Here is a 20,444-nt window from a genome sequence, read left to right on the forward strand (position 1 = left end):
ATAGAAGCAAGTTCAGGGTCAATGGCCAGTGAATACCTGGATACTCTGCAGTCAAGGAATAACTGATATTTAAAGCTGAGGCCCTGCTGCTAAAACATCAACCCAGAAAAGCAAGCTAATTTCTCTGACAAGAGCTCTCACTGACCAAAAGAAAGAAGGTAAGCATTTACATTGACTCAAAATATGCTCTCATGAGAGTGTAGGCACATGGAGCTATCTTCAAGGAAAGAGGAGTCCTTGCAGCTAAGAACAATGCATTAAGCATGCCCTTGAAAATACTGGCATTAATATAAGCTGTGGGCACACCAAAGCAGGTAGCAATCATACACTATCCTGGTCATCAGAAGATTGACATCTAGATGACCTAGAGAAATTGGGCTGCAACTTATAGGGCAAGAAAGAACAAACTGTTTATTAGGGCCTTGAATCTCAGCTTGAATCAGACAATGCAAACCTTTTCATACTCAATCTTTCATAGCTCAACATGTAAGGAACACATTGCATATCCAAAGAAAGTTACATGCACTCTGGAGACCCCAATGAACAGGAAAATAGAAAAGACAAATCTCACCTTAAAAATAATGTGATCTAAGGCTGGGACGGCTCAGTGGTAGAGTGTTCACCTGGCATGCATGAGGGACTGGGTTCAATCCTCAGCACCATATTAAAAAATCAATAAATAAAATAAAGATATTGTGTCCACCCACAACTAAAAAATATATATTAAAAAAATGGGGTCTAAATTATGTCAAGAAACCCATGTGCATTGTGAATAGGTGTCTTTCAAATGCTCTCCACTAAACAGTATTCATAGCAGCTGGATTAAATAGAACTCACAAAGAAACAGTGTATTAGAGATCCTTTCTTACACCATGATGGGATAGCAGAAAATAGAGCAATAGCACAACACCCGCAACAAAAACTTAGTTAAAATAGTATGTACAACCATCAGTCAAAGAAACTGATGTACAAGAACATGTTTCTTCCAGGTCACCTTTAAGAATTGCCCCTCGTCCCTTCTAGTAAAAATGCAAAAGGAAAAATTATAACAACTGGTAAATACCTTCTATTCTAGGAACCCCTTCACCACCTAGTTTGTGGAGAAAACAGCTTAGAGATATAGTCACCCGTTTTTTTGTTTTTAATAAAAATTGACTGTGGGAAAAATAAAAATAACATTTGCTGTTCTGCCTCTATGAAACCTACACCAGGGTATTCCTGTGTTCTTCAGAGTATCCAGCTGCTCCCAAAAGAACCTCCATCTCCAAAACTCAATGATTTATTATTTTAAAAACTCTATGATTTATTATAAAACTTACTTTAAAAAAATTTTCCCTCTCCACCTTTGAAACCATGAGAGGAGAAAGGTTAACCCTCTTCTTGTCCTAGGTCAATGATCCCTCCTTCAGCTCTTGCACCACAGGAATGAAAAAAATCAAGAGTTCAGGGCTGACACCAGAAGATCTAAGAAGTGGCTACCTCTTAAGAACACAAGTATAATATAACTCCTGATAGGGCACAGTTAGAGTGTAGACTTTTTGTTAAAGGCACATTTTTCCCTAGAGTAGTTAGAATCACAGCCTCTGGGACAGGATTCCTCTCTGTTTCTTCTTGAACATCACAGCAATAAAACTTATTTTTTTTCCATTTCCTCAAAACTTTTTCCTCATTATTGGATCAGCAATGGGGACAAGGACAGAAAGCAAGTGCTTCTCTAAGTAACTGAGAGATGCTTGCTTTCCTAGTATGTCAATGCATCTTTAAAATAAAATTACTTGTTACCCAAATCTGAATGACATATATGACAGTGTACGGTATCACTAAAAATTATACCCTCAAAAAGGTCATTAAATTCACCATTCCATCAAAACTTTTTCTGGTCTCATGGAGGGCCCTAACATGCTTGATGTGAGAAGAATGTGACAGCAGTAGGGGAGGCTCCTGAGAGAGAGCAGGCCTCAACAATATCATTTTATAGGTTCAAAAGTTGGCCTCAGTTTACAACTTCTTCTTTTGGAGTGGCTAAAATCCACCTGTATCTTGCCTCTTAGGAAATATCGTCTTTCTACTACTATTGATAAAATACATAACTTAGCCAGGCACAGTGGCAGATTCTTGTAATATCAAAGGCTTGGGAGGCTGAAGCAGGAGGATCATGAGTTCAGAGCCAACCTTAGGAACTTAGAGAGGTCCTAAGTAACTCAGTGAGACCCTGTCTTTAAATAAAATATAAAAAGGGCTGGGGATGTGGCCCAGTTATTAAGCACCCCTGGGTTCAATCCCCAGTACCAAAACCAAAAAACCAAAAAAACAAAACAACAACAACAAAAAAACTTAGATGGCATGGTGGCACATACCTATAGTACCACTGGCTCAGGAGGTGGAAGGGGGAGGGTCACTGGGTTCCAGGCAAGTCACAGTAACTTGGTGATGCCTTAAGCAACTAGCAAGACTGTCTCTAAAGAAAATATGAAAAAGGGCTGGGGATGAGGCTCAGTGGTTAAATGCACCCAGTACCCAAAACAAACAAACAAACAAAAAACATAGCTCATAAAAACTGAGCTGGAAATTAGTGAACATGTTTTTCAAATTGACAAACTTGGAGAGGGGGGTGTACTGGTGGGTTGAACACAAACATGCTCGACTGTAGGGAAAAGTCAGGTCATCCTGCCAAATAGGAAATTCTTCCCACAAATATCCCTACCATGAAATACTGTGTTGTACCCTTGTATCTGCATGAAGTGAGTTTTGCCCTGGAAATACCCTGGAAATAAAAATTTAGAAATGATCTTCCTATTTCTTTGGAATACTTTAATCTCTCTTCACAACTCTGAAGATCCAAAGAACAAGGATCATCTTTGCCTTTTCTTTCATTACTAGAAGATAAATGGCTGACAAACAATGTGTCTGCAAGGAATTGAAGCTAGAGTTTGGGGAAGATAATCCCAATGCCCCAATCCATTATCTCCTTAGATGAAACCTACACCAGTGTATTCCTGTGTTCTTCAGGGTATCCAGCTGCTCCCAAAAGAGCCTCCATCTCTAAAACTCAAGCTGCTCTGTAGAAAGAGAGGAGTACACAGAGCCTGATATTCTCTAGGAACTCTAAGGGACAAAGCACCTGTAGGAACCTAGGTCAGTCTCATGCAGGTTTTAAAAGCAAGACAAGGAAAAGATATTGCAGTGACTGAGGAAATTCCACCTTGTCAAGTTTCCTAAGGGGAGACACAACAAAAACACATTCTAATATGCCAACTGTGCCTAGAGAGGATAAATGGAAAAGAGGTACAAAGATGTTTAAAATCCAAGTGTCAGGTGATTATACTCTGCTTTCCTGTCATATGAATATTCATTTTTAAAATGTCATAAATAACTCAATAAAAATGAATTAAAATATTTTGTCATTTGAAATGTAGCATAGGCAAATATGTAAAAAGTAGTGAACTGAATGGAGGAATACAGCATTTAGAAAAAGCATGTTCTCCATAGATTTGGAAAGCATGGTACAGAATGGATGACCTCAGTGTAGAAAAGAGTGACAAGGAATGCTACAGACTACAGCTACTCCAAATTTGAATCCCTTACATGGGTGAGGATTCTCCCAGGATCCCCTGCCTGTCTTCATCACCCATTCTGGGCCAGTGTGAGGTATAGAGAAGGAGCTGCACAAAGATGACTCAATTGGGCACAGGACAAAACAACCAGGGCCCTGGCTGCCAGTCCAGCCTAACCATAAGGCCTCAAAAAACAAAACACTAAGCTGTCCTAGCATTGAAATGGAATTCAGATACGATCCCTGACCTTAGAAAAGCCCAGGTTCCCACAGCCAGTTCTGGCTGCTTCCAAACAACCCGCTGCAGACATAACCATTTCCTGGTTTCTGGTGTGTCCAGGCAACATGTGTACAAATCTTCCAGTACCTGAAAGTCAGAGTGACAAAGCCACTCACATATCAGAGAACCTGAAGATGTATTCAGAGATTTGCTTGAGCCAGAGACAAAATCTTCCACATTATGAAGCCCACATCCTATTATCTGACTATGCCTCTGATTGGATAATAATCACCTCATCAACCAGGAGTGAACAAAACTACAGGCTCAGATACCTCTGGCCCCAAGTGGCATGTGAAGAAATCTGAACTCTGGCTACAGAACACAAGATTGCTAGGTTGTTGGGTACAACCCCTTTCAAACACAGCTTCCTACTTCCTATTTTGAAGAATAGCTGAACTTGCAAAGGGACAAGTGAAGTTCACCTGGAATCTAAGGTTATATCCATTTACCAATAAGACTATCAATAACATATATTCTCAAATGTAAATAATACAGGCAAAATTAAATTTAATTTTCAAGTTTTATAACCTTTGTGTTTTGGTAGTGCATGTGCATGTGCATGTGTGTGTGCGTTTGAATCAAGGGGAAGTTTGTCGCTGAGCTATATCCCCAGTCTTTATTAAGATTTATCTTGAGACAGGGTCTCACTAAGTTATTGAGGCTGACCTCAAATTTTTGATACTCCTGTTGCACCCAAGCAAATGGGAATACATGCATGAGTCACCACACCCAGCTCATCCTCTCATAATTTAAAGAGTGAGTTTGATCTCTACAAAAGGAGACAGCACTGTCCATGAAACTGAGCCACATGTGTAACTTTGAAATTGTAGTGGTCACATAAAAATTAAAAGAAACAAGTGAAATAAATTGCAATAATACCTTTAACCCAACATATCCAAAATATTTTCATTGTAATATGTGACCAATATAAAATTATTAATTACTTTTACGTATTTTTGGCACTAAACCTTCAAAACTCATTCTATGTTTTAAGCTTCTATGACTTCTCAATACAGACCAGGTACATTCAAGTGTTCCACATCTCCAGGTGGCAAATTGTAATGGGGGTTTGTTGAATAGCTATCAAGCATAATAAGCCACCCTCAAGCTTAACAGTTCATGATTGAAATTGTTAGATCACCTTAAGACATATGTAGACTGGGCTTATCTAGGCTACTCTTCTAGACTCAGCTGGGCTCCATCAGTCCTATGTTCTGCAATTTAACTTGGTGGATCTGCTTCTGGGGGACAGTTGGCAGTCCCCTGGGACACTTTCATTCTCCTCCTCATGGCATCTTATCCTTCATAAATCGAATGTAGGCTTGTTCCCATGGAGTTAGTGGGGTTTGGAAAAGGAAAGACAAAAGCACTGAAGACATTTTTAGGCCTAGGAATAAAACTGGTACACTGCTATACTCACTGCATTCTGTTGGTGAAGTACATGAGCATTTTAGATGAAAAGCTCAGAAGGAGATTATGCCACTCAAAGGGAACAGCTATAAAAAGAACAATGCCAAGGGGGTGGATATTAGAAAACATAAAGAAATGTAGCTGTGTCTGCAATCCTTCATTCTGACTTTCTTTTCAGATGAAGTCTGAGTTTTCCAAATGAAGAAAACTTTCCCAATTCCACAGTAACCAAAAAGCAACTTAGTGAAAACCTTTCTCACATGAAAAAACAATAAACAAACAAACAAATAAATAAAAAAATAAAAATAACAACATTAAAGGCCCTGTAGAGACAACTCAGTACTAAAGCACTCTTATACTGAAAAAATAAGTAAGTAAATAAATAAAAACAAGGCCACTTACCAAATTGGGGCCAAAATAAAAAGATGTAGGGAGCCACCCAAAGACATAGGGCACAGATAAATTTCTCATAATATTAAAATCCATAAGATGAGCAAACATGTCCTACTCTAAAACAAAAACCAAATGCTACGGTTATTCTAAGATACTGAATTTGGGGCAAATCAATCATATTTAATATTTACATTGATATACGATGTGCATACAAAACATACAGAAAGCATGCATGTATTTGTATAAAAGCATGCATTTATACAAATGGTTTATTATATGAATTTTTAAAAAAAATATATAAAATAAAGTAAATAGTACAATATACCTACCACCTAGACGCAGCATCTGCTCATTATGTGCCATTTTCCCTTCCCCTGTGTGCCTACCCACTCCCCAGCCAAACCTCACCTTATTTACTTTTGGGTGAGTTCATGTGTACACATATTGAATATAACAAATATTAACCGTGTTGTTTTGACAAACACACCAATAAAACCTTACAGTGTTTAAGCATAGAATATTTAAAATATTTCAAGAAAAATATCTGTGGATATTCCCAGTCAAATTTTATCCCTCCACATGCAAGTTACTATTAGAATTTTTGGGGCTGGGGATGTGGCTCAAGCCGTAGCGCGCTCGCCTGGCATGCGTGCGGCCCGGGTTCGATCCTCAGCACCACATACCAACAAAGATGTGTCCGCCAAGAACTAAAAATAAATATTTAAAAAATTCTCTCTCCCTCTCTAAAAAAAAAAAAAAAAAATTTAAAGAATTTTTGAACCATACATTTGTTGTGCCTGAAATCATACAATAAGCATGATTTTACGTCTAGCTGAATCAGCACACAATGTTGGTGAGATTCAACTGGGGTGTGTGCTTCAGTAACATGCTCCTTTGTAATGCTGAGCAGCGTGTTATTGTGTGAATGCATGACAATGTGTCATTTCACTTCAGTATTACAAGATATCTAGGTTATTTCCTGGTTTTCACCATTAGAACTGGAGGGCCTAAGCACTTTTTAAAAAAATACCTGTTCTATTCATTTTAATTTCTTACCAGTATTTAAATGACATAGCTATTGATTTTTACCCATTGCTCTATGGATTACAATATGTATCTTAACATATCATAATTTTATAGTTATTATAGTATCAATTTAATAATTAAATTAATATAATAATATTATATTAGACTGTTTTTCTTCTATCCTTTAGCATAAGAATCAATATACAATATACAGTATAAATTCCACAATATAGTGTTATAATTTTTGTTCTATATCATCATAGGTTCAAAGAAATTAGGAGAAAAATGTATTAATGAATGTTAAAGAGAATTCACATGGAGCTAGATAATATAATATTCTCACTTGTTTCACCCACAAGTATTGTAATCATCAGTGAAGAATGCCTACAGGAGATATTCCTACACTATTTGATTGGTGACTTTGTATTGTGTATAAATCCCCTATATATTTTTTTAAAAATATGTTTTAGTTGTAGATGAACATAATACCTTTATTTTATTTATTTTTATGTGGTACTGATAATCAAACCCAGTGCCTCACACATTCTAGGCAAGCACTCTACCATTGAGCCACAACCCCAGCCCCAAAGCGCCTGTATTTATTTGGAATTTTTCTCTAAGGATGATTTGTCCCTACTTTGTTTTCTTCCTACCTTCCTTATGTTTTAATGAATGTTAATTCATTGATATTTGCTTTACTTGGGTGAGAGCAAAGCAATGTGATTATTTATTCTGTGTCCCACATTTTTAAAGTTTGGGTCATGGAGGGACTTTTTTATATTTTTTAAAAATATATATATTCAAAACTTTAATTTATTTTAAAAGAATTTTAGTATCTTCTAGCACAAGATATACTGGTTTGTGTTCCACACTGCAATTCCAAAATTTTACACTAAAACCAAATAGGGATTATTTCACACAAGGGAGGCTGATTCAAAATTCATATAACCACGTAATCCATCACACTAACAAGTTAGAGAATAAAGAATTGTTCATATCAACAGTTACAGAAAATTCCAAGGGAGGAAAAGGCATTCAGTTTAAGAAAGAAGAGGTAAAACTGGTTTTCCTTTTTTTACACAGATGGCATAATTATTTATGTAGAACATCAAGAAAATAAACCTAAAGGTCCTGAAATAAGATTATAGCAAATCTGTAGAATAAGAGATTAATATACAAGTCAATTGTTTTTCTGTGTATCTGTGAACACTTGAATTTGAAATGAAAAACACAATACCACTTTCAGAACACCAAGAAAAAAAACATATGAATCTGACAAGTTGGTATAACAAAATATCCAAATTTCTGGAAAAATAACTAATTAAGGGGCTGGGGTTGTGGCCCAGAGGTAGATGCTCGCCTAGCATGCAAGAGGCACTTAGGTTCGATCCTCAGCACCACATAAATGTAAAACAAAGATATTGTGTCCACCTAAAAAACTTAAGAATAAATATTTTTAAAAAATAACTAAGATATAAATAAATGGTAAGTTAGCCTTCTTAGATAAGAAGATTCAATATTAAGATATCAGTTATCTCCAATTATAATAATAAATGAATTGAACATAATCATGATAAAAATCTTTATAAGCTGTTTCACAAATACCAAAAAACTTGATCCTAAAGGCTATATGGAAAAGCAAGGCATGCAGAATGGTCAACAATACTGTAAAAGAAACTTATAGGATGGACATATCTGGCTTTAAGGTTCACTATGAAGTTACAGTCATCAACACAGTGATATATTTGGTGAGGAGTATACAACAGATTGGTGGAACAGACTGAAAACCTAGAAATAACCTAAAACAAACATAACTGTTCATTCACAAGAGATAGTAGGAATTTCAGTGGAGAAAATATAGTCTTCAGGGGCTGGGGATGTGGCTCAAGCAGTAGCGCACTCGCCTATAGTCTTCACAAAAAATATAGTCTTCACAACAAATGTATGAATACCTTGAATTATGATATATTGATATATGATTTATACATCTGTATCTATATTTGTTTATATATGTACAGATTTTATGTATGTATAATTTACACACACATATATAGTACTACATAATTGCATAGTTTAAGCATATTTCCTAAACAGAACTTCATACAAAGAGACATATTAATGAATAAATTATATATAATGAATTACATATAAATAAGTCATTAATTATGCAATGATGTATGATTATATATAATTTATACATAAATATAGAATATTCTATAAGTTTTTTTTTTACCCACACACAAGTTAAAACAATAGTGTTTTCTGGACCCATTGTAGTTAAGTGGTGCAGTTCTTATTTAGCATGTGCAAAAACCCTGTGTTTGATTACCAGCAGGGCAAAATCTATAATGCTCTAAAAAAATAGAAATAAAAAAAACTATTCTTTTTCTTTCATTTTTTGTAGTGATGGGAATTAAACCTGGGTTCTTGCATATGCAAGGCAACTTCTCTACCACTGAGCCACATTCCAGGCACAAATCTATATTTCTTTTTGGAAGATCATCTAATACCACTCTTTCTCATATTTATTCTATACCATCTGTTATTGTTAAAATGACCTTTTTTCATATCTTAAGTAACATTCTATTATCCTTACTATTATGATTATTTTCTTGACACAGGCTGAGAATTCTGCGTGGTCAACCACAACCTTGTAGGGCTTCATGCATGTGCATTTTAGTGCTGCCTGTTTACTTCATCTAGGGTCTACCCCTGGTCTCCCTGCACCTCAGTGTGCTCAACCTCACCAGGTACTCAGTTCCCTGGCCACCTCAGCCTACTGGCTCCTGCCTTGGCTCTCCTACCTACACCAGGGCAAAGGGCCTGTGGCTGCATCTAGCACACTAGACACAAGACTATGTGGGGGAATAACAAGAATCCATCTTCTTCTCATAGTCATGTTTTCATAGAGAAGCAACTGAGCAAAGGGATATTCAGCTTCATGAGAAGGGAGCCACATGCCACTACACATGAGACAGAAAAAACCCTGAGAACAAAGAACTTGAGCATAAATAAGACCCAGGGTGTAAATGTACACACTGACTAAGAGTGTTACATAAACATGCTAACAACAAACTCCAACATACATAGACTTTATACTTGTTCAATTTATTTCCAATTCTCTCTTAAAATCCAATATCTGCAATTTTGCCAGAATGGTTATCTCCAATGCATTGTAAGTATATGAAATTTGTGATAAATGATATCATTGACCTCTCAATTACAAAATCAGCCCTAGGTTCTTAACAGAAAAATCTGACCTCACCTTCTTTAGCCTCAATTTTGGTTTCTGTTTTAAAATGACAACTTGGTGTTTCAAACAATAGAAATGTGATTTTTTTTTTTAAAAGGTCTACAGAACTGTGATGTTAAACTAGCCAAGGAATTACACTCTCCTGAGGCCAGGCAACATGGATTTCATTTAGTTCATTATATAGTTCCACAAAGCCTAAGAATAATAATATAGAGTAAAAAATAAGTGGTCAGCTTCAGCTATTTTTTTTGTTTGTTTGTTTGTTGACACTGAGGTTTGATCCCAGAGTTACTTAACCACTGAGCCACATCTCCAGCCCTTTTAATTTTTTTTTTTTTTTTTTTTTTTTTTTCACTTTGAGACAGGGTCTCACTAAGTTTTCAGGGCCTCACTGAGTTGCTGAGGCTGGCCTTGAACTTGTGGTCCTCCTTCCTATGTCTCCCTTGTTGCTGGGATTACAGGTATGTGCAACATGCCTGGCTTTCAGCTAAGTTTTGAATCAAGTCTAAACTGCTAAAGTCAGTGGTAAAGTTAGACATTCTATAAATGTCTCCCTAAAGCAAACATTAATGTTTTAATGTGTGAAAATAACTAAAGCAACACAATGAAATAGAAGAAAACAGAAAAGTAGTGAATTCAATAAAGAAGGAAATAGTCCAGGCCTGGTGGTGCATATCTGTAATTCTGTTGACTTGGGAGGCTGAACTCAGATGCTTGCAGGGACAAGTCCATTGGGTCAACTTAGCTCGACCCTGTTTCAAAATTAAAAACTTTTTAAAGGACTGGAGATGTAGCTGGTGGTAGAGTACATCTGGGTTTAATGCCAGAACCAAAAGTAAACATGGAATAAATATGATTTTAAAACAGAGAAAAAGATGTTCAACCATGTTAAATACTTAACAGAAACTAGTGTAGGGAGATCATCACTAATCTAGTTCTAAAATAAATCTAAAATAGAAAACATATGTGTGTGTGTGTGTGTGTGTGTACACACACACATACATTCATACACACACAAATATATATTATGTTTTATATATTTATATTTATTCATACACACACAAATATATATTTATGTTTTAGTTGTAGTTAGACACATACCTTTATTTTTTTTAAATATATATTTTTTAGTTGTAGTTGGACACAATATCTTTATTTTATTTATTTATTTTTATGTGGTGCTAAGAATTGAACTCAGGGCCTCACATGAGCTAGGCAAGTGCTCTACCACTAAGCCACAACCCCAGCCCCAGAAAACATATATTTTAAAATAATCAGTTTCTCTATAAAGTTGGCAGATGCAGAAAGCCAACAAAAAAAGGTTTGCTCTGACACACTGAACAAGAAAAAAGTGAATAAACCGCAAATAAATATTCTTTTTTCCTGAATGCAACAGAAGACAGATATCAGAAGGCAGAAAACTAACTTGGCCCTGAGCTAAGGCAGACATGCAACCATATGTGATCAGGGAGAAAGGTGAAGGGTTTAGTTTGTCAGAGGAGAGGCATTAAGAGAGTTGTCATAAAGGTGAGACCAGAGAGAGCTCTGGAATGCAGGGACTAGAAAGCTCTTCCTATGTGGGAAGGAGCACTTCTTAGACATGTGACTCTGCCCTTGTTGCCACTGCACTATCAGGAACCTGAGCTTCCTCAGTCCATCTTTACATTGTCCACTTTATTCCTAGTATACCACCCCTAGCAATTTGATTTAAATATTGCATCAAGTATATTAATGCAAAGATCTTTATTCCAGGCCTGAGGCCATGAAACAGTCTACATGCAGTGCAAGACAAAAGAGAATGTCAAACACACACACAGGCACAGAAAGCTGAGACTCACTGAGGCCAATACTTTAACCTCCTCACAGGAGATGTGGGTGACAATCAAATTATAAACAAGAGGCAATGTGGTGAAGACCTTTTGTAGCTAAGAGAAGTAAGAGTAATGTGAGGCTCTCAGGTATTTTTGGAATTCAGCCAATGGTAAAAAATACATTTCGTATGAAATCCAAGTACACATCTAAATTCGCTGAAAAATTGAAATTAAAAAAAAAAAACTTATACTCACAAAATGTTGTGGTCTCTGATGTATTATTTTACATCATATTTTCTTCAACTAATAAGTAAATCCATGAAGATCAACTGAATTTACTCTGCCTGTAAATTTTAAAATATTTTCTTAGAAGACTAATCTATTTTAATGGCCAGCCCAGTCCTTGATGCCTTCCATTTCTCCTCTGGAATGTGCTGGGATGGGCAATATGACATTTTCCCTTGAGAAACCTCCCAATCTGAGTATTTCATGTTTGTTTCCAAATATATCTCGTAAGTTCTATGGCTGACAAATCTTGCAAACCTACAAATAACTCTAATATTTACGATAAATTTGCATTTGATCTATGTGAGAATGAATTTAGTTCTGAAGCCAATCTTATTTTGGAGTTCACAGAAGGGAGTTCTCTAGGGAGTTCTCTGTTATATCTCATATTTTGTTTTTAAATTGTATTGCTGCTGAAGCTATTTTTCCCTCAACACATCTGAGGTATTTTTATTGCATTTCCTCATGCAACACTTAGGAAATGATGACGTTGAAGAAAATCCCCAGAGGATGAACCTGAGGTCATTGCTGTCCATTGAGTCCACAGGCTTCTTTTTTTTTTTAATATTTATTTTTTTAGGTGTAGATGGACACAACACAATGCTTTATTTTTATGTGGTGCTGAGGATCGAACCCGGGTCTGGTGCGTGCTAGGCAAGTGCTCTGCCGCTGAGCCACAATCCCAGCCCCTCCACATGCTTCTTGACAAGTAATTATCAATTGTGAGCAGAACCCTGAGCTCCTGGAATATAATTTTGCTCATTTCTAAATTAAAAATAAGTACTCTTACTTTACAAATCTGTGAAAATAAAATGACATGTGTATATGTGAGTCCTAATACAGCAGGTAAGTGATGATGGACCCACAGCTGCACCCACTAGGCTACTTGTCTTATAATTAAAGAAAGAAAATTTACACTTCTGTTTTTTGTTTGCTGTAAAGAACACTTTAGCGGTATACATTAGAACAGAAAGGTAGTTTCTGTAGTTACAAGTAATGCACAAGTATGGACAACAGAGTGGACAGGGAGACAAGGAGGGCACAAAGGGGGGTTATCTATGTTCATTAATGTTCTGGTTCCTTATGTGTGTGTTTGTGTGTGTACTTAACCACTGAGTCACATCCCCTCCCCTTTTTATTTTTTCAAATAGGGTCTCACTAAGTTGCTTAGGGCCTCACTAAGCTGGGAGGCTAGCTTTGAATTCCTACTCATACTCCCAACTCACTGGGATTACAGGCATGTGCCACCGTGTACAGCAACACTCTGATTCTTTTTTTTTTTTTTTTTGAGAGAGAGAATATTAATATGAATATTTTTCAGTTTTCGGTGGGCACAACATCTTTATTTTATTTTTATGTGGTGCTGAGAGAGAGAGAGAATATTAATATGAATATTTTTCAGTTTTCGGTGGGCACAACATCTTTATTTTATTTTTATGTGATGCTGAGGATCGAACCCAGCGCCCCCGCGCATGCCAGGCGAGCGCGTTACCGCTTGAGCCATATCCCCAGTCCAACGTTCTGATTCTTAATGGAGACCGGAGCTACAAGGTGTGTCCCCTTTGCGATAATTCATTGATCTATATAATTTTAAAACTAATCCTATTTTTACTTTGCCCAATAACATCAAAATTAGTTTTAAAAAGTGGTGAAGAGCAGAAAGGAAGGATTTTTAAAGAGGACCAGGGAACAATTTAGGGTTATGGACACATTAATTATGATGAACGTGGTGATGGTTTCATGAAAGTATGTAAATGCAGAAGATAAAAGTATATACCTGAAATATTTACAGGTTATTATATGTCAATTATAAGAAAGCTAAAAAATTGTATACATCTAAAGCTGAGGTAAGAAAGGAAACACACATTCTTCAATAGTTAAACTAATAAAGAGCCTAAGAATTAAACTAATAAAGAGCCTAAGAATTCATTAGCTAATAATCAGTCTCAATAATTTGGAGAAGGCAAATTTTATGAAAAGGAGAGTATAGAAAGACAGACTTAGGCAAAAGAGCAAAATTTAAACATATTGAAAGTGAACATATGCACAGAGTGTCAGCAACGTCAAATTTTCATGCTTTTATTTTACTATTTTATTTTTTTAAAATATATTTTTAGTTGTAGATAGACACAATACTTTTATTTATCTATCTATCTTCTATTTATTTATTGATTTATTTTTATGTGGTGCTGAGAATTGAATCCATTGCCTCACACATGCCAGGCACGTGCTCTACCACTGAGCTACAGCCCCAGCCCCAGCCCCAAATTTTCATGCTTTTAAAAGACAAATAAAATTTAAAGAACTCAGGTTAAACTTTAGAAAAACAATTATGTATCAATTATACATATATATCTGATATATATTTATATATTTTTTCAAGGCTGCCTCATTTAATGTTGATATACTTTCTGGGAAACACTATGAGTCATTGTAATTCATGTGTATGCATGCTTTAAAAGGAAATATATAGACTGGGGTTGTGGCTTAGTGATAGAGTGCTTACCTAGCATGTGTGAGGCACTGAGTTTGATCTTCAGTGCCACATAAAAATAAAATAAAAGTAAAGGTACTATGTTCATCTACAACTAAAAAATGAAATATGTAAAATTATCACAAAATTTAAATTTATGGAAGCAAACATACCATGTGTAGATGATAATGCTGTAAATCACTGTAAAGTAATTTTTTATTTTGCATTCATCACACAGAGCACTGATACCTACATGGTACACTATACATACCTAGGCTATATGTGATAACTGTCACTGTACATGCGGTCTATCACCAACCAAAAGGTCATTATGCCACACATGGCTGAATGCTATAACGTTACAGCAGTTAATGTACACCTCATAATAAGATGAATAAATAGACCTATTGATCTAAAGACAGAACCTTTAAAGAGACACTTGCAATTTAGACAATGATAAGTTACAAGAGTTTGCACTGCAGGAAAGTAGAAAAATGGCATCGTTTCCAAAGAAAGCTGCTGGGAAAATGGGGTATCTGTGCGACTGATAATAAATGCAATTGTGGCCTTTCCTCATATCACATGATAAATCATTGTCCTCTGACACTTAAATACAAAAGCAAATCAAAACATTCAAAAATTATTATAACAAAGAGAGTTACAGGGTGGACACGGTGGTACACATCTATAATACCAGCTTTCCTGGAAAGCTAGGACAGGAAGATAGAAATTTCTATGGCAGCCTGGGCAACTTAGTGAGACCCTGTCTTATTATATGTCAATTATACTACAATAAAGCTATAAAAATTATATGCATCTAAATATATAAATTTCAAATAGGGCTGAAATGTAGCTCAGTGGTAGCACTCCTTTGGTTCTAATCCTAAGAACCAAAACAAGGGAGTTATTTTCAAAGTTATACAAAACAACATGTTAAAAAATAATAAAATTGGGCAACATTAAAATAAAAATTTTATTCATCAAATGCTACCATTAAAAGGTAAAAAGAGAAGTGACATAGTGGATGAAAATAATTCCCTCACATATAACCAAACATTTTTAATGTGAAAGAAAAAGACAGGACACCAAAAAAAAAAAAAAAAGCAGGCTTGAGTGATTTATAAAGGAGATATCTCAATAGTTAATACTCATAAAAAGGCTCCAAAAATCTTAAGGAATCTTAGAGCAATGTAAAAAAAAAGTCACATCAGCTAGATAAAATTAAACAATAATAAAAAAACATGGAATAAATGGATTATGAACTAAAGAGAAAATGTAATTTGTGCTTACAGAAACTGGCTATGAAGATACATGATACACCATCAGCACAGTGCATGTGTGAACTATAAAAAACATGTGAGGACCCAGCAATTCTGGTCAAAACAATTGAAATCTAGAGGGAGGGGAAAGTTTTCTCTGGTTTGCGTCTTAGGAATAAATAATAAAGTGGGGAAAAATGATTTCTAGGACCCAGCCACATTTTTGGTCACATTACATTCAGTTTAACCACAAAAAACATCAGATAAGTATTAGAGAGCTGTCTCATCCACGTGATACTTCATGTGTATGCATGCTTTCGAAGGAAATATTTATAATTTACCAAAAAATTAAAATTTACAAAAGCAAATAAAAGACTCAATCACACACACAATGTGTAGATGATAAAACTCATCCTTCTACAGATTATCATTTTCCTCACAGTTAATTTCCAACATTATCCATCAAAATTTCAGCGTGCTTTCCTTTTAGTGAAAGAAAGGACAAAACACCCTACAATTCATCTGTAAAATACATACAAAATTAGCCAAAACCCCCTCTGATTTCTAAGAGCAAAACAAGTAGTTGTCATTACTTGACACTAATATATATTATGAAACTCTAATTGTGCATTAATAGTGACTAAGGATTCATAATGAAAACAAAACCCATAGCTGAATCCACATGTATGTAAATTTTCTATTGTCAAGAGCAATAGAAAGGCCAATACCAATCCAAAACTTATCAAGAATTACATCAGATTTGAATGTATGATCAATCCAATCTAAAAGTAGGTGCTGGGCTTGGGGGCACACAGCTCACTGGTAGAGTGTGCATGCAGAATATGCAAGGTCTGGGTTTAAACCCCAGCACCACAATAAAAGGAAGATGTTAATGGAGGATAATGTTGGAAATTCAGCAGAATAGAAGACTCCTGCCTCTCCCTTTCTCTATGGATACACTGTTTCCATAAATATCTACACATTTCAAGACCTTAGACAAAGTCAGGTCACAAATGAGTTGAGACACTTAGGAGAGGAAGATTGGGACCATATATATCTGAACTCTAAAGTTTTCTCTGGTTTGCATCTTATTTACCTAGTGCTGAGAGAGGAAGGGATCACATACATATACACAAGTATCAAGACCACTTTCATGAGTGGTCTGGGACCAGGGATGACAATTAGTTAAATCTTGAAGGTTTCAGTTTATCCATAGAATGACTCTCCATCTGCCAGCACACTCTGCCAACTGCTGTCTAGCCAGAATTATAAAGTTAAAAAGGAAAATATAGGCTCCCACTAGCAGCCTGAGTGGGAATTTGGCACTTCCTGAGCTCTCTCCCACAGTTCACTCTAGTAATAACTCCAATTCTTCCTAGAAGGAGTCTGTCCAGGCACTGAGAGCCTCAACTTCAACACCTTTTCTTCCTGGGTTTTCATCCTAATCTTCTGTGAGCAAAGGTAACTGAGCATGTGTAAATCTCCATAGATCATAAACAAGTGGTTTTACTTTGTTATGCAAGTACTCCTTAGGGCCACAATCCCCACCAGTAGTGAAGAAAAGGGGTTAAAATCCACAGATCTCAGAAAAAGTCACAGCACACTCTTCTAGTGGCAACTTGACAGACTGTATTCTAAATTGCATTAGGGACTTAATGCACCAATCAATAGCAGACCTCCTGCAGCCTGAACAGTGTTGTTAAAATGGTTATTATCAAAAAGTTGCAAGATAACAAGTGCTTCAGAGTACAGACATATGAGGAAAAGAAAACCCTTATAGAATGTTGGTTAGAATATAAATCTTGTACAGTTTTTAAAATAGCATAAATATTCTTCAAAAAACTAAAAATAGAGCTACCATATAATCCAGTAACAATAATTCTGGGTACATATCTAAAGGGATTGGAACCAGTATGTCAAAGAAATGACTGTACTCTCATTTTCATTGAAGTGCTATTCACAGTAGCTAATAAAAGAAACAACTGACATGCCTTTTAGATGAAAGAAAGATCAGGGCAGGACATTCAATTATTTTATGAGAAGCTCCACCCTCACAATTCCAGCTATTCTCAAGGAGCACACGACCCAGGGAATGTGTACACTAGACACTCCAGGAGGATTTAGACATGGGGTTGCAGCACTTTGTGTCAGGCAGTTATCAAACCGAGGGACAAGAAAAGATGGGAGGATGGAGTGTGGACACTTCACACAATTAAGTCTACAGAGGAGAATCTCAACGCAAAAAAAAAAAAAAAAAAAATAGTGGTAAGTTTTTGTGCTTAGGAAAGAGAAGGGGAAAAGCACACATATTTTTTCCCCCAAATGCTCAAGCAATTTTCCGCTCTCCTCTCATAAAAAAAAACCAACCAAACAAAACAAAACAAACCCTCAAAACAGAACACAAAATCTTTAAAAAGTGCCATTCAATACTTGGAGAAAAATATGTCCATTTGAAATGTAGCATGGGAAACAAATAGTTCACAACTTGGAGAGGAGAATTCAGCATTGCAATAAGGACAGGGAGCTGGAAATCTAGGAGTTTATCTATAACTTTGGCATTTATAAAGAGCCAGGCTGCAGGACAGGCTGCTCTGGGTTGGACGTGCCGCTTCCCGCACATTCGGGAGGCCCAGGAAGTGGGGGAGCTGGGGTCCCCGCAGACCCCAGCTATTCTCACGCAGGAACACCACGCACAGAGGTGGACCCTTCCTGAGGATGGTCCCTGGTCTCACCGCACAGCTGGGTCGAGGTCGGGCTGCTGGCAGGCTGCTGCCCAGACAGGGCTTCAGTCAGGGCCGAGGCGACCACGCAGTGATCCGAGAGGGGGCTGGGTCCCCGCCGTGGCGGACCTGCTCTCCGCTAGGACGGCCAGGACGGCTGAGGGCCGCGCTGCCCCAAGGAGGACTCGGGGCTGCAGACTGAAGAGGACCGGGCGTCCCACCCACCGTTTCAGGTTCCCGCCGCGCCAGTCCTGCCAGTTCCACGCAGCGCCCGGGCTCCAGACTCCCCCGCTCACTCACCATTTCCCGGCGATCGGGAGCGCAGCGCTCTCCTGTGGGTCCCGAGCGCCTCCGTGGTAGAGCGACCGGACGGCAGGACACAGGACAACGAAGCTGCAGGTGGACCGGAAGAATGACGGGCTCCGGAGAACAGCGGCGCTAGATGGCAGAAATCCGCCCCCTCGTCACGGGCTCTGCGCTGGATTGGACAGATCTCACCCACGTGCCCCTGATTGGACAGGACATCAGGGCCCGCCCCCTCGAACAGAGCCCAGCGAGCCAACGCTCTGAGTGACAGTAGATTGCACCCAACCAAGGATGAACGAGAACAGAACGACAGGTTCTCGGCTCCTGTTTTTTTTTTTTTTTTTTGTTCGTGGGTTGGTTGGTTGGTTGGTTTTTCTCCAGTATTAGCGATATAACCCAGGGACTCTCTATCCCTCATTTACATCCCCAATCCTTTTATTCTCTCTCTTTTTTTTTTTTTTTTTTTTTTTTTAATTTTGAGACGAGGTTTTTTCTGTTTCACAAGGTGGCCTCTAACTTGGAAAGGCCTCTAACTTGGATTTCTGTTGTGCCCCACCATGGCTGACTATTTTCTTTTTCTTTTGAGGTTCTATATATTGAACCCAGAAATTCAAACTGCAGATGTTTTAAGACATGACTTCCTCTGAGTAGCGGAATCTATACTATCCAGGAAGATATGTGCATTGAACCCTGTCTCATATCAACCTTAATTATATGTTTATATATTATTCATGAATATAAAAGATTAGCAATTACTTTAATTTTTTAAATACTTTTCTGCTCTCTGGTCTTATCAGGAAGTATCTTGATCTCTGAACTGGGAAACAATACCCTAAAGCAGCATTGTCGGACTCAAACAAAATGTGAGTCACAAGTGTAATCTCAGCGGCTTGAGAGGCTGAGGCAGGAGGATGGCAGGTTCAAATGGCCTCAGCAACTAAGAGAGGCCCTAAGCAATATATGCAGAATATTATCAAATAAAATTATTAATGAAGTATTTATATTTTTGGAGCTGTATCTTGAAAACTCACTCTTTTTTATTTCAACACATCTCAATTCACAGTGGTCACACTCCAGCTTGCAGAGCTATGGCTCCCCTGACTTCAGCACCACAGGAAAAGAATAAAACTTCTTAGTAATATTTCTCCTTGGTCCAAAGCCAAGGAAAGACTACCTTCAGAAAGAGCAAGGAGCTCCTACCAACAAGTATTCAAAGTAGGCCACTATTTCTCCCACTATTTCTCATTTGATGCTGGGCACAAAGCCATTTTCCTTTCATATATCACACAGCAAACAAAGGAAGGTGGGAGTCCAGGGAGGTGGGGGGTCACATGTATTTAGATCTCTTCAGTTAAGCTCTAATTAAAGAAGATAAAGGAACATATGATTTTGAAATTTGACCTAATGGCCAGGCTGTGAAATCTGTTTCCTTCTGTGGGATGGGCACTATGAGAGTTTAGCACCAATATATGCCTGCATATATTTCTGTATAATTCAACACCATCTAATGAGAGATCTAACTTTTAAGGTAGGAGAAAAGAAAATCAGCACATGTATGGCACCTCTTATTTGCCGAATAACATTAAGTCACATGTGATTTAATCTTGGCATTAAGATAGTGAATATATTAGTTATAAATCACTGGATATAAATACTTTAAAGTGTATTAGCTCAT

The 20,444-nt window shown here is 37.1% G+C and overlaps 1 protein-coding gene across 3 annotated transcripts in view; it reads right to left on the bottom strand.

Annotated features, from left to right (window-relative positions):
- Positions 1 to 19,177, bottom strand: part of LOC114103236 (zinc finger protein 519-like) — a 56,276-nt gene extending 37,099 nt beyond the window's left edge. The window contains exon 1 of one of the 3 annotated variants that reach the window (XM_071601781.1): positions 18,764 to 19,130. In XM_071601781.1, coding sequence (XP_071457882.1) covers positions 18,764 to 18,766 — 3 coding nt within the window. In that variant the 5' untranslated portion in view covers positions 18,767 to 19,130. Of the gene's footprint in view, positions 1 to 18,763 lie in introns of all 3 variants that reach the window. The other 2 variants (XM_071601782.1, XM_027948862.2) reach the window with 2 other exon arrangements.
- Positions 19,178 to 20,444: the final 1,267 nt, after the last annotated feature.

The sequence above is a fragment of the Marmota flaviventris genome, chromosome 14 (genome assembly GCF_047511675.1).
Source record: "Marmota flaviventris isolate mMarFla1 chromosome 14, mMarFla1.hap1, whole genome shotgun sequence".
Classification (NCBI taxonomy): domain Eukaryota; kingdom Metazoa; phylum Chordata; class Mammalia; order Rodentia; family Sciuridae; genus Marmota; species Marmota flaviventris.